Source organism: Peromyscus leucopus, chromosome 2 (genome assembly GCF_004664715.2).
Source record: "Peromyscus leucopus breed LL Stock chromosome 2, UCI_PerLeu_2.1, whole genome shotgun sequence".
NCBI lineage: Eukaryota > Metazoa > Chordata > Mammalia > Rodentia > Cricetidae > Peromyscus > Peromyscus leucopus.
In genome coordinates this window covers 119,025,101-119,051,534 of record NC_051064.1, presented here as the reverse complement: position 1 = coordinate 119,051,534, position 26,434 = coordinate 119,025,101, and the positions used below count along the sequence as shown (strand labels likewise).

The following is a 26,434-nucleotide window of genomic DNA, read 5'->3' as shown; positions in this document are numbered from 1 at the left end:
CCTTAGGAAATCTGGATGCTGAGTTCATGTCTAGTGACTCACATACTCACACACCTGAAACACAAAACAGCTGGGAGCTGGAGAGGAAGGGATCAGACCCCTTGTTTTTCCCAAGCCTGCTTGAATTACCTCACAGGAAGAAAACGAAGGCCAACTGGGAATAGAGTCCTCAGTTTCCCTTTATAGCCATTCTTTGCTTCCACATCTTGGCAGTCCAGTGGAGAACTGACTGAGGAGGCTCAAGACAGCCTGAAGCACCAAGCTGACCCTGGTGTTAATTACCATATGGGTCAGCTACTCTCCTGCCCTTCTGCCTAGGAACCTAAAGGCAGAGAGCTATCCCACACCAAAAAGTCTAGTGAACTTCACAGAGTAATTGTTCATGGTCAGTGCCTGCCTCGCCTGGCCGGGCCTTCACATTGCATTTGCTGAGGCTGGCAAGCAGCCTCAGATGAGCTTTGACAGCTGGCACACTGTTTCCTGGACAGCATGTCTAGCTCCACCCAAGAGGGTCTGTCTCTATGAAGCTAGTTCTTAAAGATGTGGCCAGCAAGCATATACACTCTGAGTCTAGCTGACCCCAGTCCAGCCAGTGAGGACACAAGAAAGAACCAGACTCTGTCTCTATGCTCCAGATGGACACACCTAGAAGTAAACAAGCATGGACTTATTTCTAACTGAGTTCACTAATATCCCAAGTCCAGGGAGCCTCACAGGAAGAGAAGCTTAGCAGAAGTGATGTCTGAACTGCATCTTCAAGGAAAGGGAATATGCCTGATGATATATCAGTGTTTCATGTGTGTTTCATGAAGGGAGACAGTCAGACCAAGGCTCAACGGTAGGACAGCCTAGCCTCCTCAGTCAAAAATGAGTAGTGACAGAGGAGACTCAGCTATGTGAGTGATCATCAGGAGGTGGGGGTGGGGTGGGGAGCAGAGAACAAAAAAGAGTGCAAAGGAGGCACACGAGGGAAAAGGAACACAAAGCATGGGACCAAGTCCACAGCCATCCTTGGTGTGGAGCAAATACTCACAGAACTAGTTCCCCTACTGTTCTTCCATGTCCATGTTTAACCCTGGCCACATACACCAAAAGAAGGCTGCTCTTTCTGCCTACAAGGCAGACTCTTCTTGGCAAACCCCTCTTGCTTGGTTACTCAGTCTAAGATCCTCATCTTCACTGTATCTAATGCAACTTTGCAATAGTCTTTTCCCTAAGCCTATAGGGAGCTTCCATCTTGACCCTGGTGTCTTCCCTTCTTCAAGATTCCTGAGAATCACTAAGCTGACTAGTTGCATCAAGTAGATCCTGAGCCTGCTCCAGGGCTATTTTTCTCTAGTAGCATGGCATGTGGGCATCATTCTTCTAGTGGCCTGGGCCTTTAGAGCAATAATTTCTCTAGAGCAAGGCACCAAAAGCCCATTCCTACATCCTTCTTAAGTTTCTTCTGTTAACCTAAGAAGCACAGCATGTGCTAGGGAAGGCTAGTTTTCCGGGTGATGCATTCTCTATCAGGGAACTAGCCTAGCTATACAGGGTACTTCTGAAGCCCACACCCCCATACAAACTCTCCTAGGTCTACATGCTCTATTAGTGCCAAGATCCTCCTTCATGTCCCAAGGGGCCTGGCTTCCATTGTCCTCTCCTACATGAACAAGGCTCTGCTAGGGTCAGGTGAGAGCAAAGCCAGTTTGAGCAAACCCCTCTTCCAAACTAGAGGCACAGGGACCACACTCATGAGCACAGAAAAAAGATCAACGAGGACCATGTTTCTCCTAGTGACAGCACAGCTCAGCCCAGAGATTCAGGGGAAAAAAATCCCTTTAACTGGGACTTCTATGTATGTTTGGAAGACACCAATCGGACTCCACCCAGTGGTCTGACCTTCAAGCAGCTCCCCATTCCCAGAAATATCAACATTTCAGTGCATATTACCCAGGGAAGAAAAAGAAGGGATACTGAGAAAATAAAACAAAAGGAAAGACAAGAGCTGGGGTGTGTGCTGGTGGGGGCATATCTGAAGTACAGGAGAACCAAAGGCCCTAGGTGGAGTTCAGGTGGTACCTTTTTCAGATTAATCCACTGCTTGAAGTAATCCGCCACTGGCAAGCCTAAATAATGGCACTGGCCTGGAAGCCTACAAAAAAGAGAGAGAACAAGTTGGAAACACACATCCCAAGTTTGGAATCTTAAGCTACAAAGTAAAAAAAAAAAAAAAAAAAAAGACCACGTTTACAGAACAGAGAGCACAGAGTTAAAACATCAGCAGGTCCCCAGCTGAGGAAGATATCCCACCCCACCTCTAGCACCACAGATACTGGGCTCAGAGCCATTCCTCAGAACCAAATGTGAGTTTCAAAAGATATTACATAGAATAACATCAGCTGCTACTACTTCCTAATTTGTTAAATTCTATTTTTAACACGTTAAGGTCCTTACTCGCATTTTCTCTCAAAGTGATCCCGTGAGGTAAGTACTGTTTTCTGTTGTGGTCTCCTAGCTGCCCTAGGGGTGTTTGCTTTAGATTTATTTTTTATTTTATATTCATGAGTGTCTTGCTCGGATAGATATCTGTGCATCATGTGCCTGGTGCCCTCAGAGGTCAGAAGAGGATTCAGATCCCCTGGAACTAGAGCTACAGATGATTGCGAGCTGTTATACGGATGCCGGAAACTGAACCTGGGTCCTCTGCAAGAGCAACAAGTGCTCTTAACTGCTGAGACATATCTCTAGCCCCTGTTTGATGGATTGTTTGAGACAGGATCTCACTCTATAGCCCTGGCTGTCCTGGAACTCACTATGTAGACCAGGCTGACTTCAAACTCACAGATCCCCTGCTTCTGCTCAGTGCTGGAATTAATGGCACGTGCCACCACACTCAGCTCCTGGTATGTGTTTGTTTTGTTTTTTGAAACAGGGTCTCATGCAGCCCCCTTGACTCCAATTCCCATACACTGGAATTAGAAACCTGTGCCACTACACTTTTTGGCAGTGTTGGGGTCAAACCCAGGGTGTCAGGCATGCTAGGCAAGCTTTCTACCAACTGAACTACATTCCCAGTCCTCCAGAGCAGCAGCACGTAAAGACTTTTTAAAAACTGGTATCTCAGGTATGTGTCAGTAACAGAAAACTGACTAACACAGGGCCCAAGAAGGGAAAATGAGCCTTCAGAAATTATAGAAACCATTAAGTCTGACATGGTGGGACACGCCTTTAATCCTAGCACTTGGCAGGCAGAGAGGCAAGTGGGTCTCTGAGTTCAATGCCAGCCTGACCTACACAGTGAGTTCTAGAACAGCCAAGGTTATATAATGGAGAGACCCTGTCTCAAAAGAAAAAAAAAGACAAGACAAGACAAAGACAAAGACGGAAAGGAAAGGAAAGGAAAGGAAAAAGGAAAGGAAAAAGGAAAGGAAAAAGGAAAGGAAAAAGGAAAGGAAAGGGGAGGGGAGGAAGGAAAAAGGAGGAGGGAGGAAGGAAAAAAAAAAAAAAAGGAGGAAGGAGGGGAGGGAAGGGAAGGGAAGGGGGAAGGGAAAGAAGTACAGAGAACAAAACTTTCACATCTTCTTCCCAGAACCTTCCTAAGATCGGAGGGCTTAGAGAGCTTCCCACCTACTACCCTTCTCCAGGCCACAGGTCTTGAATCACTGCATTGTTCCTAAGAAGACAATGCTTCATGAGTCAAGACTACCTCAATTCATCACCCCTTTTCATGACATCAGGAATTGAGGTCACATATGCCCTTCTGATCCTACTTCCTATTACTTGCAGTTAGGCTAAATTCTAGAAGCATGCATCCCTTTTCTGTAATACATAGAGCTAATATTTTTGTTTGTTTTGTTCTTTTGAGATAGGGTTTCTCTGTGTAACAGCTCAGGCTGCCCTGGAATTCACTTTGTAGACCAGGCTGGCTTCAAACTCACAGAGATCCACCTGCCTCTGTCTCCCAAGTGCTGGAACTAAAGGTGTGCGCCACCATGTCTGGCCTAGAGCTGATTTTTAAAGCTTAAAATCAAGTTATTAGTGTCAAATGTTAGAGTGGCCAAACAAGATGAGAGGTGAGAAAACCCAAGGGACTTCACAATATGGAGGTTCCCAAGTGATCTTGCTGAGTGGCGTGTTAACATCAGCAGGCCAGGTAAGGAATGGTAGAGAGCGAGTCACTTAGAGACAAGGGAACGGAGAACCAAGACAAAAAAAAAAAAAAAGACAACTGTTCTTAGAGACAAGGGAACAGAGAACCAAGCACAGACTCCTGTTCTTAGAGACAAGGGAACGGAGAACCAAGCACAGACTCCTGTTCTTAGAGACAAGGGAACGGAGAACAAGCACAGACTCCTGTTCTTAGAGACAAGGGAACAGGAGAACCAAGTACAGACTCCTGTTCTTAGAGACAAGGGAACAGAGAACCCAAGTACAGACTCCTGTTCTTAGAGACAAGGGAACGGAGACAAGACAGACTCCTGTTCTTAGAGACAAGGGAACGGAGGACCAAGTACAGACTCCTGTTCTTAGAGACAAGGGAACGAGAGAACCAAGCACAGACTCCTGTTCTTAGAGACAAGGGAACAGAGAACCAAGCACAGACTCCTGTTCTTAGAGACAAGGGAACGGAGGACCAAGCACAGACTCCTGTTCTTAGAGACAAGGGAACAGAGGATCAAGTACAGAGTCCTGTTCTTAGAGACAAGGGAACGGAGAACCAAGCACAGACTCCTGTTCTTAGAGACAAGGGAACGGAGAACAAAGCACAGACTCCTGTTCTTAGAGACAAGGGAATGGAGAACAAAGCACAGACTCCTGTTCTTAGGAACTTGGGCTGTGAGAATCCAGTTGAAATGACAGGTTCACCTCAGAAAGCTGAAGGGAAATCCAGCTGTTCCTTCATCACCCTTCAAATATTTGACAGATACTAACAGCAATTTGACCTCCGAGTTTCAGAAATTAAACTAAGGATTCACTTTTACAAAATGCATTATGTTTTTCTTTTCTTTTGTGATAGGGTCTCTCTACATAGCTCTGGCTGTCCTGGAATCCTCTCTGTAGACCAGGCTGGCCTCAAACTCTCAGAGATCTGCATGCTTCTGCTTCCTGAGTGCTGAGATTAAAGGCTGTGTCACCACACCTGGCTGTCTTTCCTGAGAAGCAGGTTCCTTTCAAACACAGGTGGCACAGCAACGTTACCTATAACTAGCTTTCTGGAGGAGAATTTCTGGCTGGTGAAGGGGCACCCAGAGGTGGTGTGCCCAAATAGGGCCAAGGACCAAGGACACGATGCCATCAAACAAGGCTTCTAAGGGTAAGAGGTAGCCTGAGCAGCTGGAATGGAGTCTCCTGAGAAGCAAACTGTAATTGGACCATTTGAACCATATCATTTCCTTCTTTTTCTTTGATGTTCCTTACCCTTTGCATAGTGATTGCTAAGCTTACTGTTTCAGAAAAATCACACTGAGGTCTGGTTGTAAAGAGGCCACCTGAAGCAGGAGGAACACAGGGGCCTAATCAAAAAAGGGAAGCAGCCCCTGTCTTATTTTCCTGTAGCCAACCCCAGCCACCTTCTAATGACTTTAGGTGGTATGTCATGAGCCCTGTTGGTTCTGGCTAGCTCTGGAGAACAGGGAGTCCCTTTTCTGTGGGATTTCAATGGTACATGACAGTTATAGACATCACCTCCAGTTAGGAGGGGTCTAGACCAGCGGGATCCCGCCTGCTCCTCTCCATAGGAGCCACAGTGAGAACAGACCGGAAAGAAAGATCGTCTCAACAGTCATTCATAGCTGAACACAGCGCACGTCTCCGTTAGGGTTTTTATTGCTGTGAAGAAACACCATGACCACGACAACTCTTATAAAGGAAAACATTGAATTGTGGGGGCTCACTTGCAGTTTCAGAGGTTTGTTCAGTCTATTATCATCAAGGTGGGGCGCATGGTGGTGTCCAGGCAGACATGGTGCTACATGAGTAGCTGAAGAGTCCTACATCTTTCAGGCAATAGGAAGTCGACTGAAACACTGGGTGGTATTCTGAGCATAGGAAACCTCAAGGTCTGACCCCACAGTGACACACTTCCTCCAACAAAGCCACACCTCCTAACAGTACCACCCCTTATGAGATTATGGGGGCCAATTACATTCAAAGCACCACAGTCCAACAGTAATCCTGAGTGCCTCTCTGTACTCTCTATCTGTTTGAGGTATGAAGGGGGAACATCAATCTTATTCAGGAGCTCCATGCATGAAATTTGCAGATCCAAGGAGAGGAATAGGGTTGTTAGTGCTCTTCTGACTCCCAGCATAAGCAGTACAAATATAGCAGGGCTCAGACTCAACTTCATGAAAGACAGAACCAAGAGCTGGAACTTGAACTTCCAGGTGTCTCATGGGAAGACAGCTAAACATCTTTATCATTCAATCCTACCCCAGCATAGAGAACACAAGGCAGTTAGAGTGGTCACCATCCCCTACACAGACGAGGAAACAGATTCATTGAAGAAAAAGGATTTGCTCAATCATGCAACAAGCCAAGAACAGAACTAGAAATGGACTCTGAGGCTTCTAAATACATGGGTGCCAACTGCACATATTTTCCTAGAGACCTTGACTCATCCCTGAGAAGGCAAAGCTTGGAACCTTGTAGAGGTGGGTAGGATGGTAGTTACTGCTCAAGACCACATGTTTATTCAACAGTCTTAGGAGCCGAAGGTTAGTGGCTATCAGTAGATACGTGGATCCACTAATCTGGCAAAGAAAAGGGCAAAGGCTCCTGGCACAAAGGGTCCAAATACTGAGTTTCTACCAGATACAGATCCCAAGGAAAAGAGCCACTGGCAGTGGGCCCTGAACTAGCCTGCGGGCATAAACGTGCAGGCAAGTTTATGGTGCCCAGGTCCCCATGCAGCTGGATTCACTGGGCACAAAGCTCCCCAACTGCCCAAACATCATCTGGTCATGCTTATTACTGTTGCCCAATGAAATTTTATGCACCGAGTCCACAGGTGTGATTTCCCCTTCTTTATGAGGGGTCGGAATGACATCACTGATGGCCAATAGAAAAGACCCAATTATGTCCAGGCCATAAAAAGGAATGGGATTTTTTTCCCCCACCAAATCAAAACTTCCTTCAGTTTCATGAATACAAGGGGCCCCTTTTAAGGACACCCTCCACCCCCCACATGTGCACACCAGTCCTGCCTGTAGGCTCTAAAGCAAGGTACATGATCACTCTTCAAATGCTGTGGGCCTAGAGCCAGAAAGGGCCTCTACCTTGGCATTTACCATGTGCTCTTCCTCTTATCACACTGGCCCTTCAAGTCAACAGAACAGAACTTCAAACCCTCCCTAGCATCAGATGCTCGCCAGGCTCTTCTCTTCCCTAACTTCCCCAGAAGTTCTCTAACTGGGGAAATTAGAGAAGATGGGGTACTTCTTAAGTTTCCTACTGGTACTTTTAAATAACAAAACGAGAGCTTTTGCTTAGAAAGATGATAATACGGGAGGGTAGGACCATAAGAAAATGTCTCTCCCCACAAACAGACAACAAAGCAAAGGGAGCCCCACCTTCCCCACCCCAGCCCTCATTCAGGCCTACCACCTGCAACTGAGCTGTTCAGCTTGGCCCAGACAGCCTTGATAGCAAACAGGTGTGGCTAGCTTGGCGCCAGCCAAAGCAGGGGAGTAGCTCATTAAGGGAGCCCCCACACCCCACCCTTTGCTAATGGGTATGACCAAGGTAGAACCATTGTAAGCAGGAACTCAGCTTTGAAGATTTGGTGAACGGAGCTTGGGGGAGTGCCTCTAGGTTTGAGTTGAGGAGACCACTGAGGTTTGACAGACAGACTGGCAGGCAGATACCAAAAGGCAGGTCCAGCCAGAGAGCAGGCACCTGTGCTGGAAGAGGTTGTGGACATTATTCCTTAAAGGTTTTGCTCTTTTCCAATTTTAACCAATAAACCCACCTTGGGAGCAGACTCAAGACCTTATAGAAGAGGGACCAGCAGGCTGGAGTCATCATCTACTCCTTTCTGTTTCATGGGGAAGGCCATGGCACATGGATCTCAGAATGACTTGGATTGTCAGTCCTGATGGCCAACAGCACTGAAATGTGTACACATCACTCATCTGTAGAAACCACTGTGTTCCTGTGACATGTAGACAAGGAATGTCTCCAAGTCATCAGTGGACCATGAAGACACAGAGGCCCAGCTTTGGAAAGGAGGGGGTCAAGAGAAGCCAGAGCAAAGACCCTGCAAAGGGGCACCTCTGAGGTACAGGCAGCTTCCTCATTTGCCCATTCCAATACAAACACTCAGAGTGTTGTCACCAGCTGTCCCACATTTCAGAACTGCCACAATTCTCTACACTACTGTTAGTGAAGAGGCTGAGCTCCAGGAAGGACACCACACCCCTGGAGCCCTGTCTAGTGTAGCACCTAGTCAGGGTGCCACAGTCTACATGACCAAAGTCTGCATCCAGCATATGCCAGCCACACCAACCCGAGCAGCACTTAGCTGGGGACGTGGCTCTTTGTCTCTCCTGCTTCCATTCCCCACGCATAGGAGATAAACAGAGCTCGAGTGATGAACAGCCCCGCCTTTCACGATCACTTTTCCTCAAGTTGAGGAGAGTGGCTAGTGATGGATGGGCTAGAATTTGGTTATCAGGAAGGGCTGTCAGCCAGAGGTGCCTATCTCCTCCCCCACTACGCAGGGCATCATTACACTGTGGCATAGAGGTAAAATATGACCAAGGGGAGGGAAGGAAGAAAGAGGGAAGGCTGGGCTTCCAGACGGAGCAAATTGAGCAACAATGAGAGCAGGCATGAGGCTGGGACGTTAGTTATCTGCCTGTGACACCTTTTATCTCTGCACAAATTGGTCCTTCCTCCCCCACTGCATCCTCTTATACAAACAGAGGCAGACACAATGTGTCACCACTGCAATAGCACAGCAATTTAACCCGAATTAGTAAGGGGGTCAAGCTAGGAAATAGGGGTTTCTCATTTCAACAGGTTCCTTGTCTCAACTCTGAACCACCACATCATAGGGAGGAGAGTGGAGAAAAAGCAGACTCATAATTGAATTCACTCACTTGGCCACTGTTGATGTATAAAAAATTAATGCTCAAGCCTCCTACTTACCAAAGCTAGTTATTCTCCATCTCACTTGCGTGACATGCTATGTCAAAAGACAACACGGGCCTGCCCCAACCAGGTCTAGCACTCAGGGCCAGGAATCAGCAAGAACAGGGAATAAGGGAAAGGCATGCTAGTCAGAAACTGAGGGCTAGATGCCTATCGGACAGGTTGCAGGAGAGTGCTGGATGTGCAAAGAGTGGGAACTGTAGGATTACAGGTGCTGATCACATCAGAAGTGGTCCTTGACAGCTCAAGAACAGACTTATGAGCACACCTTTTATCCCAGCACTTGGGAGGCAGAGGCAGGTAGATCTCTGAGTTCAAGGTCAACCTGATCTACAGAGCAAGTTCCAGGACAGCCAAGGCTACACAGAGAAATCCTGTCTTGAAAAACAAACAAACCAAACAACAACAAAAGAATCCCCCCACCCCACCAAACCTTCTTGGTCCAGCCTCCAATGGAAGCTGTGTAGTACGTCTTAGAGTAACCCCTCTCTGACAGATAGCCCAGTCTATTGCGTCGGGAATGGCTGCACTGCTGACACTGACTAGACTTGAGGAGGCAAGAGAGGAGCCTGGCCTGTTCTTCAGTGACCTCCACCATGGAGGGACCTGGAGCTGGAGAGGCCCTCGATGGGCAGGCAGTGTACCATACCACCATACCCCACCCCAATCCTGCTCTAGGGCTCTGTTGCACTAATTGGCAACTTGATCAAGTGGCCATTGTCCTTGAGCAAGGACATCACCTCCATTACCTCCTACTCTATGAGAATTAAAGGAGCCAGTCAAGGGAGACAGACTTTGAAACCAGGGGCTCAGAGGAGAGTTTTGGATAGAAGGTCAGCAGACATCAAACTTGCAATTTAGAGATGCTTCTGGGCCAGATGAGGCGAGGTAAGGAAAGATACTAGAAAAGTGATCTGGGGGTAAATGGCAAAGGGAAAGTTTCAGAATCACTCCGTAGCTTCAAAAAATGGACTGAGGGGAGGAGTTATGGATAAAGGAGGAAGCCAAGGACTCCTCTTTCAAGTTTAAAAGCAAAGCACACAAATACCAGGTAGAAAAGCCAAGGGCCCACTCCAAACACAAAAACCACCACAGTTTTATGAGCACTGATGAGACCCAGGATGCTCAACTCAGGAGCTACTCAAACCAGGTTCCTATATTCAGAGGCTTCCAGGTCCATCTGGAAGACAAGTACAGCAGAAACACAGTAGAGGAAGAACCTCCTTGTTCCTGGTGATGGAGGGAAATACCCTGCAGCACTTGACAGAGAATCAGCTTCAAGTCCCTGTTCAACAAGCATGCGCACTGCCCCTCCACTGGCCTCTGCCAGCCCACAGCACTGGGAGAACGCACTGCTGACTTACTGGCCCACTTTGCCTGCACACTTGCTCCCATCCTCTCGGATATCTGCAGGTTACAATTCCAACCACAGGCTTCAGAAAGACGATACACTTGCTAGAGCCTGCAAAGGGTCAGGAGAGAGTACTGTTTGAAATACCAGCATGACAGCTGGCTCCTTGTCTGTCTCCTGCTCCCCAACCCCCTCCCCAAACTTGTCATGGTACAAGAAGTCTATAAGCAGCCCATCAGATTTAAATATCAGTGTGCGTGAAGCAGCAGCAGCAGCAGCGAGAGAGCAAGAGAGTGGGAGCAGACAGTGAGCGCCTCTGTCGCCACTGCTGTCAGGGAACACTAATGAATTTCACCACCAGCAGCCATGCTGAATTCAGCTGGGGGGGGGGGTGGGAGGTGACGGGTGGGGAGTTTCCTGGGAGAACTCTGTCAGGACTAAACCATCTTTTCCCAAGGCCTTGCTAATATATGTTATTGAGGAACTGAGAACTACGGACCACCCAGGACTCCAAGAGGAGGAGAGCCTGGGGCAAATCCTGATGTCCTCTAAAATAGGAAGGGACATACAAGTGGGGGGCTGGAGGGAGCCAGCTAAGCCCCATTAGATGGGTGACCTCTGGCATGTCTCACCCCTTGCTTTCCCACCATCACCCAGGCTTATCTCAGAGGCCTTGGGCTGCTCCACTGGAAGGACAAGGAAAGGAAGGGCCCCAGACAGCAAGAGGCAGCCTGGCCAACTTCCTGCCCATCCCACTTCACAGCAACTGTAGCTAACTCCACAAGGAGGCCCCAAGGAACATGTTACACACCATCCTTCTGGACCTGAGGAAGATGGGATGAGAAGACTCTACACCTTTCCATAGGCAGCTAATTCTCTCTGTCCAGGAGACGGAGAGATGCTTACCTTCCAGAGGCTTTCCCAAGATCCTAAACAAGAGATCCATGACTTGACTTCAGGTATATTTGCTGCCTCCTGTGTATCCTCGTCTTCTGCCAGACCCTGCCCTTCTCACTCCTTCCCACGGGTGTACATGGCCCTCTGGCACGGCACAGTCCACAGCTGCCATATAGCACTAGGCTGGGCTCCAGGCCAGGGTGAACCCAGCCAGGAAGAGAAAGCTGTGGGACTGAGCCAGGTCATCACCTGGGAGTCGCCACAGCTCAGAGGACGTGGATGCAGCAGAAGCCTTCCCTCGGGTGCCCTCTGCACAACTCTGATCAACAGTGTCTGATCTGGCAACAACCTGCTGTGCAGGGGGCAGATGACATTTAATTTCCTCTTGGTTTCCCTACAGTACAGACGAAAGGCCGTCACCTGCGTCTGGGTCTGGCAGCAGAGCTGGAACTGTTCCCAGACATGCTGCTAGGGAGAGTTCCCAAACAGAACCAGAATGCAGGCGGGTGCACTGGGATACCCCTCAGGCCAGGCTGCTAGTCCTCCCATGGAAAGCAGACCTCAAATCCCTAGAGCCAAACCATTGCTTGAAGACTCTAAAGGAACTACACGCAGAGTATTTCCCATTCCCATTCTTTTTATTAAAAGGATGAATGTATTATTTTATGTGTCTGAGTGTCTGGCCTGCATATATGTATATGCACCACATGCATGTAATGCCTGAGGAGGCCAGAAGGGAGCATAGGATGCTCTGGGACTGGAGTTATAGAAGGTTGTGAGCCACCATGTGGTTGCGAGGTACTAAACCCAGGTCCTCTGGAAGAGCAGCCAGTGCTCTCAACCACTGAGCCATCTCTCCAGCAGTCAGTACTCTTAACTAATAAGACATTTCTTCAGCCCCAGTAATTTATATTTTTTATGGGTATGGGTGTTTTGCTTGCATGTATGTCAGATACCCTAGGAATAGAGTTACAGAAGACTGTGAGCTACCAAGTGGGTGCTGGGAACCAAAACCGAATCTTCTGGAAGAGCAGCAGTGCTCTTCAGCGCTGAGCCGCCATCTCTCCAGCTCTTTAGCGCCTAGCTTTTACAGCCCACCTACTGACTGGCTCTACTGCCAGTTCTCCCTCCAAACCCACAGGAAGCACGTAACTGCCGCAAACACCTTGTGGAAAGTGTAACACACACCTCTCCGGTGCTGGAAATGCCCTGGAATCCTATCACCTGGACCTCCCAGTGCCTGTCTAGGCAAACAATAAGGTAAGTACCTCTCCAGTGTCCATCCCATGGCACAGTGCTCACTTGTGTGGGAAGCGCTAGAGCTGCTACCAAGACCTGGACAGAGATCCTTACCATACAGAGTATCAGGGAATAGGGTAGGGAAGGAGGCTGAGCACCAGACAGGAGGCTTCCAGGATACTTTGGCCAGTATCTTTGCTAATGGCCTGATTTCTTTTTGGCTAGGGAAACAACGAGCTCCCTAGCAGTTCAAGCTGTCTCCAAGATAACCCACACATCCCTAGTGTAGTTTCTACCTGGCCTGTGGCTATCCTGACCCTATGCCTGGACTATGGTTGTATGGCCTACAATGCCCCCTGGAGGCTCTGAAGAGAGACATGCTCCTGGTACTTAGGGTCTGGAATAATAGTCCAGCCTCTGCTTCATGTAAGTGTACAAGGACACAGCTGTTGCTTTTAACCTCTGGCTGGTTCCCTGCCCTGATTCCAGCTCTCCCGATCCTTTCAAGATGTGCAAGCACTCAGTCTGTACAGAGTACTGCTCCTGGCACAACAGCACTGGAACAAGCTTAGGGAGTCTAAAACCACGCTCTAGGAAGTTCTAGGCCCAGGGGTTTCAAGAGAGAGCTCAGGCTACCTTATGGACTAGGGAAGACTCGGGCCTATTCTCCCCTCCAGTGCTTCTCACTGTGTCTGTCGTCTTCTTTACTGTATTTTCAGTCTACTTCGCCCGTCATTAGTTCTGACTGTGCTCCCCACAGTCCTCAGCACACTAACTACTTCCTTGGCCTAGAATAGGTTTCAATGGGCTAATTTCAGGCCTTCCATGGCAGTCTCCTACAGTCTTCTTAGGGGAGAAGCACTACAGTGGAAGGAATTGACATTTACAGGAACATGGATGCGGCTGACACATGCCACTCTTAAATCAACAATTGGGGCACACCTGCTCCTATGATCAATCATCTAAAATTGGTATCCAAAGAACCAAACAGACTGCATTTGACCAATCTTTGAGCCAAATGCAGCATATTACAACAGTAAATACCACTTCCTAGATGTTTTCAAATTCTGTATGTAGGAACATGGAGGCACAGAATAATCTCATCCCTGTCAAGAGTCTATCCCCTAGCCAGTCAGCCTAGAAAAAGGAGTCATGAGCCCCACAGTTCTGGTTACAGGACTGGAAATGAAAGACGGTTCTTGGCTCCAACCACCAAGTACACCACCTGAAACTCCTCCAGCCAGGTTTGCAAGGGGTAGAGAGGAAGCAAGAGATGGTGTCCTTCTGGCTAAAGCCACTTGTTAACAGGCCCTGGATTCCTTTATCTCCAGGGAAAGGAAGGTAGCACTGAGCACTGCCCCCTCCCATGCCTCCCAGCAGGGCCAGGGAGGACAGCCATTAGTGTGCACCTCAGCAGACAATGGGGAGGAGAAGTCTCCAGAGCAAAGGACAACTGCAGCAATTAGAATGCAGGGAGGTTCAGAAGCTATTTAACTGGGTGACCCCTGAGGTCACTGCATCTGACTCCCATCCCTAGATAAATATTGTATGAGAGAGGAGGGGGCGAGCAAGGGAGCTGAGGCATCGCAGCTCCTCCTTCCCCTCCTTTCCCAGGCGATGCGATGCGCTGCCTCCAGCCACACACAACAGGAACATTATTTACAGCCCTGACAGTCAGAGCAATCACTCTGCTAACCAAGAGGGAATGGACAAAGTCGACTTACCCAAAATTGACTATGACAATTGAGGAAGAAACCAGGTAGGTGGGGGAGGGTGCTGCAGTAACACAGACACAAGGCTTCCCTTGCCCCCTGGGTCCTGCTGGAGCAGGCACCGCCACCCTCAAACCCTCATGTGTCGCAGGGGAAGCAGGTCTTGACTAGCGGAGCGAATCAGAGAAATGGGACATCCTTCCACCTCTCATCACTCCCCAGTGCTCTTGGCAAAGATGGAGCCCTGGCTACCTGCCCAAAGGAATCCAGACCGGCCCCCAGCCACCTGCAGAGCCAGCTGGCCCTTAGCTGACCTGAGAGGCAGAGGCCAAGAACATGGAAGTGAGACAGAGCAGCCCGAGGCCAGGGTCGGGGAGGACGGGGAGCCGGAGAGGCACTCTGCAGTCCTGCTCTAATGCACCCTGACACGCCTCTGAAGACAGAGAGCTGTTTGCAGTCAGCACCGTGATTTGTTAGTAATTATTTCCATGGTGTCACATTGCTGTCACTCTGTTAACAAAGAGACAGGCTGCCTCAGGCTGCCTGCAAGAAAGAATCGCAGAGAAAAAGGCCTGTCAGACTCCGGGGATTCTCTGGGTTGGCTTTCTTCCCCAAACCAACATCTTCGCAGGCTTTGGAAGAATCAGTTTTACAGAACTATCAAGTCTGAGCTGTGTCACTCTTTAGCCAGGGACACTGAGAATTTATCCAACCCACTCACAGCTGCCCTTCCCAACTCTCTCCAAAGCTAAGCCCCTTTACAAAACACAGGCCACCATGCCAATTGAAACACAAGGCTCCCTGGCCTTCAACTCCCGAACTCCATGCTCCTTGACTTTTCTGCCTCACAGCTGTGTCTGTCCTTTGCAGGTGCTCTTAGAAGCCTTACTAAAGAAACTCATTCTGACCAGACTGATACAGCTACGCTTTCAGCATGGGTGGGGTAGGAAAAAACAGGACAGCTGAGAATCTTCCCTTTACAAATCCACCAACTGCATTCAAGAGCAAAGCTGCTCAGGTACCACGCCCTTCTAGCTTCCTTAAGCCAGAGCCTCTGAGGAGCAACTGCAAGCTGACCTGCCTTTCCCAGGCCTGGATCAGCTCAGGACTGCGAGGGAGAACTGGTAATGTCTCCATTACCCTGGCTGGGAATTAGAGGACAGATTGGCAAGCACTAACAAAACAGAGGTCACTAGCCTTTCCAGGCACTGACAGTTGGAGATGAATTCCCTCCTCTCACAGAGGGAATCAAGCTTCAGGAGGGTGGAGGGAAGCGCCACTCCTGAGCAACTCATGTCATGCAATGGTAGCAGAGGTGGTGGCAGCAGCTAGTGCCACCTCTAGCATCATGAACAGACAAGGAAGAGGGTCACAAGAGCCAGAGCTCTGTTAAAGCCGCTGCCACCAAGGTCCTGCAGAACCCCACTAGACAGAAGAACCTGGACAGGACCAAAAGTGTTTTGGCATGAGAGTCTAAATGGCAGAGGGCAGGCCAGTTACATACAGGAGAATGCAACTCGATGAAGGCGGGCTGCTTGAGAAGTTCTCATGTCTTATTTACCGCTGTGCCCTTAATTCCTGAAACGGTGCAGGGCACACTGTGGGCACCTAACACTCATCTGCTGAAAGCAGAAATAAATGAGCCAGAATGAGCTCCAGAATAGAGAAGGAAGGTCACAAGGCCAAAGGACTGGAAATGGGTTTTAAAGGACGAGGGGAATTGAAACAAGTTGATAGGCAGAGATATTTCTATACCAAAATGAACATTCATGTACTCATTCAGCAAACATATGCTAAATATCCAAAGAAGGTAGATATTCCAACAAAAAGAAAATAAAAGTGCAGTATTACAAAAACAATAAAATATTAAACAACAAAAGGCCAAGCTGATCTATACAACCACATGAATTAAATTGTCATTACATTGTACAAAATAAGTCAAACACAGAAGTGTACAAATGTGTATGACTTAATTTCTATGAGGTCTCGTCAAGAATAGGTGACACTAACCATGAGTAATATAAGTCACAACAACGGTTAGTGGCAGGGGTAGGCGTGACTGACTGGGAGGGACACACAGGGACCTTCTGAGATGATGGAAAAGAGTCTTGATTGGGATGATGGTGACACAAGTGTATACTTGTATACAAACTTATCATGTTATAAATGACACGTGCTTATATTTACATACTATATTATACCTATTTTATGCCTTGATTTGAGGGTGTGGAATACCAGGGACTGAACCTAGGTTTTCAGGCACGCTAAGCGAGCAATCTGCTATTGAACTACACATCCAGGCCTCTTCCTACTCTTTATTTTGACATGAGGTCTCACAAAGTTGCCCAGGTTGGTCTTGAACTGCTGTGTAGTCCACCCAGGTAAGCCTTGACCTTGTGATTTCCTTACCTTAACCTCCTAAGTGGCTGGGATTATAGGCCTGGACCATAAGGGCCTGTAGGCTCATATCATGTTTGTTTGTTTGTTTGTTTGTTTGTTTAAGACCAAAAACAAAACAAAAATTGATATTCAAGAGTCACAAAAATAATAGGTGAAGCCTTAGAAAAGAAACACTGGTTTTAATATTTCACACAAAAGAAAACACTAATGTTTTCTGGGAGCAGCAGTTGTTCCTTCTTAGGAGACAAGCCCTCCAGTCTTCATTCTGACAGAGAACACACATGCCTGTGAAATGTCAAGACTCAAGAAGACTAAAAATGTTCCACACAAAGAGGAGCAGGGCCCAAGGCTTGGTCTAGGGGTGGTAGCTGGGAGGGAGGTTGCAATCCATGTCAGGTGAGCTCAGGATGACAGGCAGAGAGAACCATATGCCCCCGCAATGTCCCAGATGGCTTCGAGGCCTCTAAAGCACCCTATCTGTCAGACTTTGCCACTGAGAATAAAGCCAGACTTCAAGAGTCTGATCTGGAGCTACAGACATAGGACCCAATTTGTTTTCCAAGGCATAGACTTGCTGGGCTAGTCCAACTCTGGGCTAAGAGGAAGGTCTCAGAGGGTCCAAGCCTGCTGCCAGCAAAGAAGGTGCTAAGATGCTCTCACAGATGGTCCCTGGGAGCTCTACAGGTCAAATCCTAGGGCTAGAATTTGGGCAGCAACACTTGCTTCTGGACCACTTTTAAATAGTAAAAACCATTCAGTCACCCATTCTGCAGCAGGCCAATGAGGACACTATTGCTTTCAACGTCTCACAGCCTGATCAGTCATTAAGCAAACATCTTTATCTTTAACCAGTTTTAACTGGGCAAAACTTCCATTCGGGGGTTCCTATAGTTCCTACAGTGATTTAAACCCTCTTGCACCTTCCCAGGGGTGAGAAGATGAGGCTGCCAAAGGAGTTTTACTGTCACCCTAGCCAGAGTACCCAGAAAGGAACAGCAGAGGCTCTGTCTACCAGACAGCAGATCTTCTCCAGAGCCCCTCCACCCACGAACTCCTTCCAACGCAGACTGACTACCCCAGTGAAAGCTCCAAGGGAAGGTGGCATGGTAAGAGGCCAGTGAACCTGCAGTTCTAGGATATCATGAAGAGTGCAGAAGGAGCAAAGACTGGGAACCAGGAGTTGCCCTGGCTACATTTCAGAGACGGATAATCCCTTTAACGCTGGTTCTAGGCCCAGACGCACAGGAGGGACCTTCAGATGTTTCTGAGTAGGCCAGCTCCAGGGGTGTCTGTGCTCACAGGCCGGGAGAGGGGGGAGCACCCTTCACTCCTCCAAGCCCAAGAACTCTCAGCCCAAGGAGCTGTCAGGCTAACGAGGCTACCCCACCACCACTCCATCTGAGCGTGGCAGGCTGCACCGCACGACTGGCTTCAGGTGGCTCTTCTTTAATTAATGGCATCCCGGGCTCTGCAGGGAGCTTCACCCCACAATGAATGGCCCTCTCTCATTAGAGGCAAGCCTGCCATGATGTATTCAGGGTGAGGGCCAGGATTCATTTCCCTGTCTGTGGGTTGGGGATGGGAGGGAGGAAGAGGCAGCAGGGAGATTTATATCGAGTGACTTGGATTAGCTGCAGCTGAAACATGACCCCATCAACTCAAGCTGCCTTCTTGAGGCTAACCCAATGCACCTCTGCTGACGAGAGTGCTCTAGGGAAACTGAAAGGAGGGCACAAGGTCTGGATGCCATTCTCTCCGAGCTTCGACTCCAACTCCAAGGTCCAGAATTCCTCTACAACCTCTGAGACATCCTCTCCCCTGCCCCCACACGTCTCATGTGCTCGGAAGCCTGTGCTGACTCGGAACAGTCTTTCTTATCAAGAGCCTTGTCATGGCTGGGAGGCTGACCCACTACCCCCTATGAAAAGGATGGAGGCTCTACCCTATGGCTTTCAGTTGGCTCTTCTGACTTCTGTAGTAAGCAATACACAGATCCCTTACTTCACAAAAGGGGTCTACAACATGGCTTGCTCCTTAACTGTTGTCTGGATAGGACTCAGGTATATTGTACCACACAGCATCTCAGACATCAGACCAGTTGGTACTAGAAAAAGGCAGGCATAAATTTGTCATAAAAACATGCCAACAGCTATCATTTCACTATGGTGATCCACTGGGCTGAATCCCATTTCCAGTGTGGGAAGATTCTGGGCAACTCTGTTCTCTACAAACAGCTATCTTTACCTGTTGAGTCACCTTACTGGCCCAGTAACTCTATTTTCCTTCCTCCCACCTCTCCCTGGTACTATCTTACAGGATCACAGAAGAACTGACCTCCCAGGCAAAAGACAAAAAATTTGGGCTTTGAGATGTTACTGTTTACAAGATTGTCACACATTTTAAAAGAAGGCCATGCTGTACTCTGCTTGTACTTGACTGGTAGGATCTAGAAGCAAGGTAGATTAAGGCTATACACACACAGCCCTGTCTACTGTTTATAAAGATCCCACTAAACTTGACTTTCAATTTTGCTTGTGCATGGAGAAACAGCATGCTTCAGAATTCATGTGCTTTCCACTATATCCCCTTAGAATAGCAATTCACTAAGAGTTCTAGAAGGTGTGCCTTCACATGCACCTGTGAGCTAAAGACTGCTTTGAAGGCCTGCTGTAACCTTAGGAGAGCCAGGGCAGGTGTCCATCATCTGCATACACACTTGGTGACTGTCAGCCATGCTTCTTGCTGGTCCATGAAGCAAGTGTTCATATACCCTTGCTTCCCTACTCAGAAAGAGATGTAACTCAGTTCCGCTTTGCTAAGCCCTATTTGGCAATGTGTCTAAACACATGCAAACTTAATTAGTTCAGGAGGGGAGCCCAAGTGCTTGCAGTGACAGATAAAAGTAACAGGGAAAGAGACAAGTCAGGACTGGCAGGGAGTTGTTACTCAGGCCCATTTCCCCAGCAGGCTGCTAATCAAAGGTGATGCAGCTCAGTTCTGGGGACTAACTGGCACTCTCATGGGTAAGTGGCAAGGCTTATAAGCTCAGTGGCATGATGAGATGCCATGAGTGCTTCTAAACATAAACATCAGAATGAGGTGTCCAAAACGGTATTGCCTACAGCAGGCTTCTTCTAATAGACCAGAGGACTCAGGTATAGTGGCACACACCTGCAATTCTAATATTTGAGAGGCTGAGTCAGGAGGACAGTGAGTTCAAGACCATCTTGGCCTACAACAGTGAGACTCTGTCTCAAACTAAAAGCAACACAACAAAACAAACAAAACACAGTTCTAAGGATTCATTTATTTGTGGCCTTGCAAGAAAGCTCTCTGGCATCCCCAAATCATCCCCTTTCCACGTCTGCTGGCCAGCTACGCCCCCATACCAAAATGAACATAAAAGCCTACAGCTCCAACACCAGGCAAGATCACAGCCCAGGCTCTGACCCTCAGGGCAAACAAGGGACAAGGAAGATGGATGTCCTACCAGATCACACAGTGTGGATCATAAAAATGAAGACTGCAACAGATGGTCAATGACCATGGTTCAACACATGGTTCTAGAGCCAGAAGCTTAGGCTCAAATCCCTGCTCTGCCAACAAACAGGTTATGTGTCCTTGACAGAATAATTATCCCTCTGAGCCTCGGTGTCTCAACTTATTTTTAAAATTAAAAAAAAAAAAAAGCGTTACAAAAAGAAATATTTCAGGATTGTAAGATAGCTGAGCAAGTCAAGAACAGCTCTTGCTGCCATGCCTTACTGAGTTTGATTGCCAGAATCCACATGAAGGAGAGAACTCATTCCCCCAGTGTCCTCCTCTGACTCCTGGCCCCATGGCAGTGCACCCCCCACATGTGCACTTGCAGGCACATGTACACACAAAATAACCTAATTGATAGGACTGTGGTGAGAGTTAAATGTGTAAGCAGCACAAAAGATCACTGATACACAGGACGTGCTCATAAACAAAGGCTGTGTTTACTCTTTGCTTTTAACTCTTTGAGGAGCCCCAGCCTGCAGTCCCAGAGGCACAGACCTCTTAGAGTACTTCATACTGTGCCCAGGAACAAGCTCCTTCTCCCCAACCCAACACTCAGCACCCTTCCAGAGCAGATATTCTACAGGACCACTTAGTTGTCCTTTGTTCAACAAACTAATGGGCTAGGTGCCATTGTTCAGTGACCAACTGTGTGAGTTCTTGGGTACAGTCCCCAGCACCCCCCCACCCACACCCACACACAAAAAATCCCAACTATTTACCAAACTATTGTTATACATCAAGCTTTGTCTGATGATTGTGTTTACAATCTAGTGAAAGAAACAGACAAGTAGAGGCGGCTGTAATAAAATGTCGTAAAGGCATCAGTAAACAGTAAAAAAATAAGTAAACATGAAAGTGAGAGGAGGTAGAGCACTAAGGGAAGGAACCAGCAGTATGGACTGGACCTGGAGGGTACAGTGAAGCAGAGGTGTGACCTGACCAGAGCCAGAGCCTACAACAGATCCCCGGAGGAACCTCTGGGAAGTGTGGGCAACAGGATTTGCAGACTCACTGGCTGTGGCAAGGCAAGGGTGGTTCTCAGGCTTCTGACAAGGTAGCTGAGTGATGGCACCATGCGAGGGGGAGGGGGGAACACAGACAGTTAGTTCTCCTGGCCTGTGGAGGGATAGGAGGCATCTGTGTACAAGGCTTGGCACTCAAGGAGCTGATGGAGCAGATCTCGTCTCCAGCAGGATCATATTGGTTCTAATTTCTCTTGGAAAAAAGACTGAAGACCTCAGTGCACAGACAGGTGAAGCTCCAGCAAAAGCCCAGACCACTCTGATGAGAGCAAGAACGAAGGTAAATGAAGGCTAGGACAGGATCAAAGCAACACTAACACTTTAGGAACACCAACACGTGTGGAGCATACCTTTAATCCCAGCACTGGTTGGATAGAGGGAGGGCAGAAACAGGCAGATCACTGTGAGTTCAAGACCAGCCTGGTCTACATAGTAAGTTCCAGGGCAGCCAGGGCTACACAGAGAGATCCTGTCTCAAGGACAAAAACACCAAACTTAGGAAAAAAACTAAGAAAGAGTGAACTGCAAACATGTGTAAGGAGGAGCCAAAGACTCAGAAGACACAGTTAAAGATTATCATGTCAAGATGACATGATTAGCTCTACTGAATGAGCCTAGAGGAGCCAGCCTGGCCCAGCACCAGCACCCTCAGGAGAACTCCTGGCCCACAGTGCTCTCTAACTGTATGGGTCTATCAGTGAGTCCCTTCACTCCAGGTACCAGCAGTCTTGCTCTTCAACTTGACTACAGCCACTCAGTGCACACTCTCCACACCAGCAGTGGGCAGCAAACAGTCAGCAAAGTCCCTCACTCTGCAGACTTTCTGAAAACCTCCGGTTCTCTAGGTCCATCTCTATAGAGTATAGGCACAGGGCATAGCATGGACATCCTAGAAGTCACGGAGAGAAACTAAGACCAATCAATGCCAGCCCTGCACTTACATGTAGCGGGAGAGCTTTCTGTACTAAAGGTGAGCTGACTCTCCAGGAAGGTCCCCTGAACCAACTCCAAACAGACCTCAGCCCCTCCTGAACTCAGGATAGTGCTTGATTATCCAAAATGGGCCTCTCTGCAAATGGCACGGAGGCCTGTGCCTCCTTCCAGCCAGCTCTGCCTCCAGTCTTGCCCTACCTCGTTTGCCCCTTTCTTAGATCAAAAGCCCACCTAGGAAGCCTCTGTTCTACGTCTCAAACATATGCTGTTCAGCTGGTAAGCCTGGAGATACAGGCCAGAGGCTAGAACTCAAATTATTTCAAATGGCTGCCCGTGCAGGTCTCACTCCTCATCATCCACAAACGCTACTTCTCCACCACCCCAAGGTTGGACATTCTCCCACTGGCTAAGCAAAGGAACAAGAAACCCCTTGGGGGAGCTTCAAGGAACAACAGGTAAAATGAGGAGAGGTCAGTCAGGGAAGGGCAGGGAGTTAAACTAACCCTAATAAATATCTTTTCTATAAGAAGTATGGAAGCCAGGCGGTGGTGGCACATGCCTTTAATCCCAGTACTCGGGAGGCAGAGGCAGGTGGATCTCTGAGTTTGAGGCCAGCCTGGTCTACAGAGTGAGTTCTAGGACAGCCAGAGAAACCCTGTCTCAAAAAAAAAACAAAAGAAAACAAAGAAAGTATAAAAGAAAATTAAATCCACCTCCACTAACTAAAACTCACCATAACAGTACCTGTGGCTACAGCCTCAAGCCCTACAAACCCAGAGCAACACCTCATCCAGCTCTGAAGAAAGGCAGACACAAAACGATTTTGTCAGGACAAGAGCAGATTTCTTTGCTCCGGTGGGATTTTTACCGCCACTTCAGCTCGCATTTCTCAGTGCTGCACTAATCAGGCCTTTCCCAACAACATTGATGTGAAGCAGCCTTGGGGGCTGGAGGAACAACAGCAAGGAGAAGGAGTCGTGGCTTCCGGAAACCAGAGTGGGAAATGAAAACATTGGCTGAATTCCTTCGACTTAGTTAAATCTGGAAATGGATGTCAAAATACGAAGTCAGCCCCATACTAACAAGTTATGAGTGTCAATTTCACACAGCCTTGTCAGGCTCAGCAGCAGCCTTTGCCAGGCGCATAGTACAGGGCAGCTCTGCTGAGAGCCACTGACGGCCCCGACCAAGGCTCCAGAACACAAATAAGCAGTGCACAGTCACGCTGCACTGCTTACCTTTTCTCTCTGGCTGCTTTTATTTTGTTACACATTTAATTAAGAGCTTTCCCAGCAGTTACGCCGAGTCCTGCTTCTAAAAGGCAGTCACAAGGCCCTCCTCCCCCACCCTGCCACCCAGCAGCTGCTGCCTCTGGCATACCCTTCTCCAGCATCAAACTCAAGTAAGTGCAACTGTGAAGTCTTAGAATTCCTTTCGATTTGGTTGAGTCTTTACCTCTGTGAGCCCCAAAGTGCTCTGCTTTGCTTTATTTGTTTGCTGTGTTTATAAAAGGGAGACATCGCCTCCTACCAGAGACAGTGGTTAGGACCAAATGACATACACACTTGGATTCTGCAACCCAATCCAGGCATCACAGGGCCCAAAGGCTGGACTGGTGCTGCAGGCCAGAAGAGGCTAGACCAAGGACAGCGCCCTCTGAACCCTGCCTCTCCATCTCACAGGACAACTCCAAACTGAGGAGGCCCAGCAGCAAGGTCTCGAGTCCCATGTACATCAAGTTGTCTGCACACATGCTTGCACATACTACTCACAAATGACAGCAGCAGATTCAGAAGCACCAGCACTGAGACAATGAAGATACCAGGAGGAAAACACAGCAAGAGGAGAAGCCCTGCCTGGAGAGGCTACCTGGAGGAACTGGGGCCCTGGACCAGGTCAAAGCATCTTCCATTTGGGCCATGTGACCCCCAGAGTCTGGGGGTATCAGCCTGAGCCTGCCTCATCTGAATGGTTTCTCCTGGGTCAGAGCCTCCACATAAGACTCTCTAGGCTTCAAAGCTACATAAGATACACAAATGAGAAGAGCTTTCCTAGGCTGGGGTATAGCTCAGTTGGTAGGGTGTTTGCATGCACAAAGCCCTGGCTGGGTTCAGTAGCCAGCACCCAAATACCAGGTGTGGTGGAACACACCTACAATCCCAGTACTTGAAAAGTGGAGGCAGGACGATCAGCAGTCATCATATGCAGTGAGTTCAAGGCCAGCCTGGGTTAATTATATACAAGATCCTGTCTCAAAAAAACAAAAACCAAAAAGGGAACACCCTTGCCCTCTCAAATCTCCATCAATGCCTCTGATTCAGATCTGCTTCCAGACTTCCAGACGCAGTCCGCACCATTTGTCTGTCATGTGGGAGGACAGAGACTCTGGCGCAGACCTAGAGGTGTGCAGCTAGTCTATGTACACTCGCTTGAGTGCCATGTGCCCGTGTGCTCTGCAGATCATTCTTCCTGACTCCCCCACAAATCCAGCTAAGGTTCAAAAGCAGATGTGACACCCACCTGGGGGCCTAAGCTCACCTCAATGACCAGGGTCTAAAACACACACACCCTGGTGAGAATGTATTACCTGATTTGGCAGGAATAGCCTCTGCAGTCACTATACCTCACTCCTACCAACGCCCCCTCCCATCCACAACCCCCACACACACACACGGGAGGGGGGGGAGAGAGAAAGGACTCTGCCTGCTGCTGCTTTAGTCACAAAGAACACAGTGATATTGATTCTCTCCACCCTCAGCAAACAGTGCCCCCACCCCTTTGGTCCCCCAGGGGCTGTCTGAAGCCAGGTGTCCATGAGGACAGACAAGAAGCACAAGTGTCAGCCCAGCAGAGGAGCCTGTCCTGTCTTCCACAACCAGATAGAACAGGATCAGAAGACAAAGGAGAAGCAGTGGGGACAAAGGAAGAGAGAGGAGGGTGACTTGGGCAGATTCCCAGAAGCAGCCCTCTCGAATCAGACCACCAGGCTCTCAGCTAGATAACCAGGTCTCACAATGCAAATAATAGGGCAGCACAGTAACAGTTAAGAGAAAGGACCCTGGAGCCAACTGCTGTGTCTGAATGCTGGCTGTGTGGTTCTGGAAAAGTTACTTAACTTCTCTGTGCCTTAATTTCTTTAACTATAAAACAGAAGTAAGAACAGTACCTACTTCACAGTACTGATGAATAAGTTCTTATTTCAGAGCACTCCAAATAGTAAATACACCTTTAATCGCACTACTCGGAAGGCAGAGGCAGGTGGATCTCTGTGAGTTCGAGGTTAGTCTGGTCTACAAAATGAGTTCTAGGACACTTGGGGCTGTTACACACAGAAACCCTATCTCGAAAAACCAAATATACGCCCCCCCCATCCTCTTTTAATGCTCTTCCTGGGTCAGTAACATGCAGGCCAGCAATTAGAAGGGCTGTCATGGGCGGCAAGACTTGTCAAAGCCCTAGCTGGCCCCCGCCCTGTTCTAGAGACGCCTAGCAGTCACAGCTCCCAGCCTTTCTCAAAGGCCCAGGGACCCCTGCTGCCCAGCAAGCTTGAACATTTAAGCCCTAAAAGACAATGCCTGGTCCCTTAGATGCCAAGCCCTGCAGCAAAGAGGCCCTCTACATACTCACATGACTTTCAAGTCCCAGTCTCCGCAGGTGACAAAAATCGACTTGACGTTGGGATCTAAGAGGCCTTCCTTCGCCATCCACTCATCGACCCTCTGGAAAGCACACAAGAACAGATGAGATCGTCCTTTTTCTGAGCCTATGAATGGCCCCAACAGTGACATGCAGATAAGCCATTTGTAACCAGAGCAGAAGGAACGGTAATCTCACGCAGCTGCGCTGAGCTGTGTGCTCTGAGCCCTGGCCTGGCTCTGGACCACAGAGGTTCTTAAAGGATGATCCCTTTGAGAAGACATCACCAGTCTGTGTGTGGTGGAAGAGGGAGCCCCTCTACCCTTCAATGTATGACAGCCTACCCATGATCCCGACTGACAGTCCAAACACCCTTCTCTGACTTGACTGTTATACTAAGGCACAGCTCAGCACAAACACAGGCTATCCTGGGCCATAAGAACAGGGCAGTAAGAAGCCACAAGCAGTACCTTACCTATAGTCTTGTTCACACTCATGCTATTTCACACTTACAGTAAGTGCTTACTAACTGTGTTTATGAACCTAGCTATTCATCAAGC

The 26,434-nt window shown here is 48.5% G+C and overlaps 1 protein-coding gene across 7 annotated transcripts in view; it reads right to left on the bottom strand.

Annotated features, from left to right (window-relative positions):
- Eri3 (ERI1 exoribonuclease family member 3) overlaps nt 1-26,434 on the bottom strand; it is a 133,196-nt gene that overhangs the window by 63,241 nt on the left and 43,521 nt on the right. For all 7 annotated transcript variants that reach the window (XM_028893183.2, XM_028893185.2, XM_028893184.2 and 4 more), the window contains 2 exons: nt 25,866-25,957; nt 2,065-2,137 (listed from right to left, as the gene is read on the bottom strand). In XM_028893183.2, the coding sequence (XP_028749016.1) occupies nt 2,065-2,137; nt 25,866-25,957 (165 nt within the window). The remainder of the gene's footprint in view (nt 1-2,064; nt 2,138-25,865; nt 25,958-26,434) is intronic.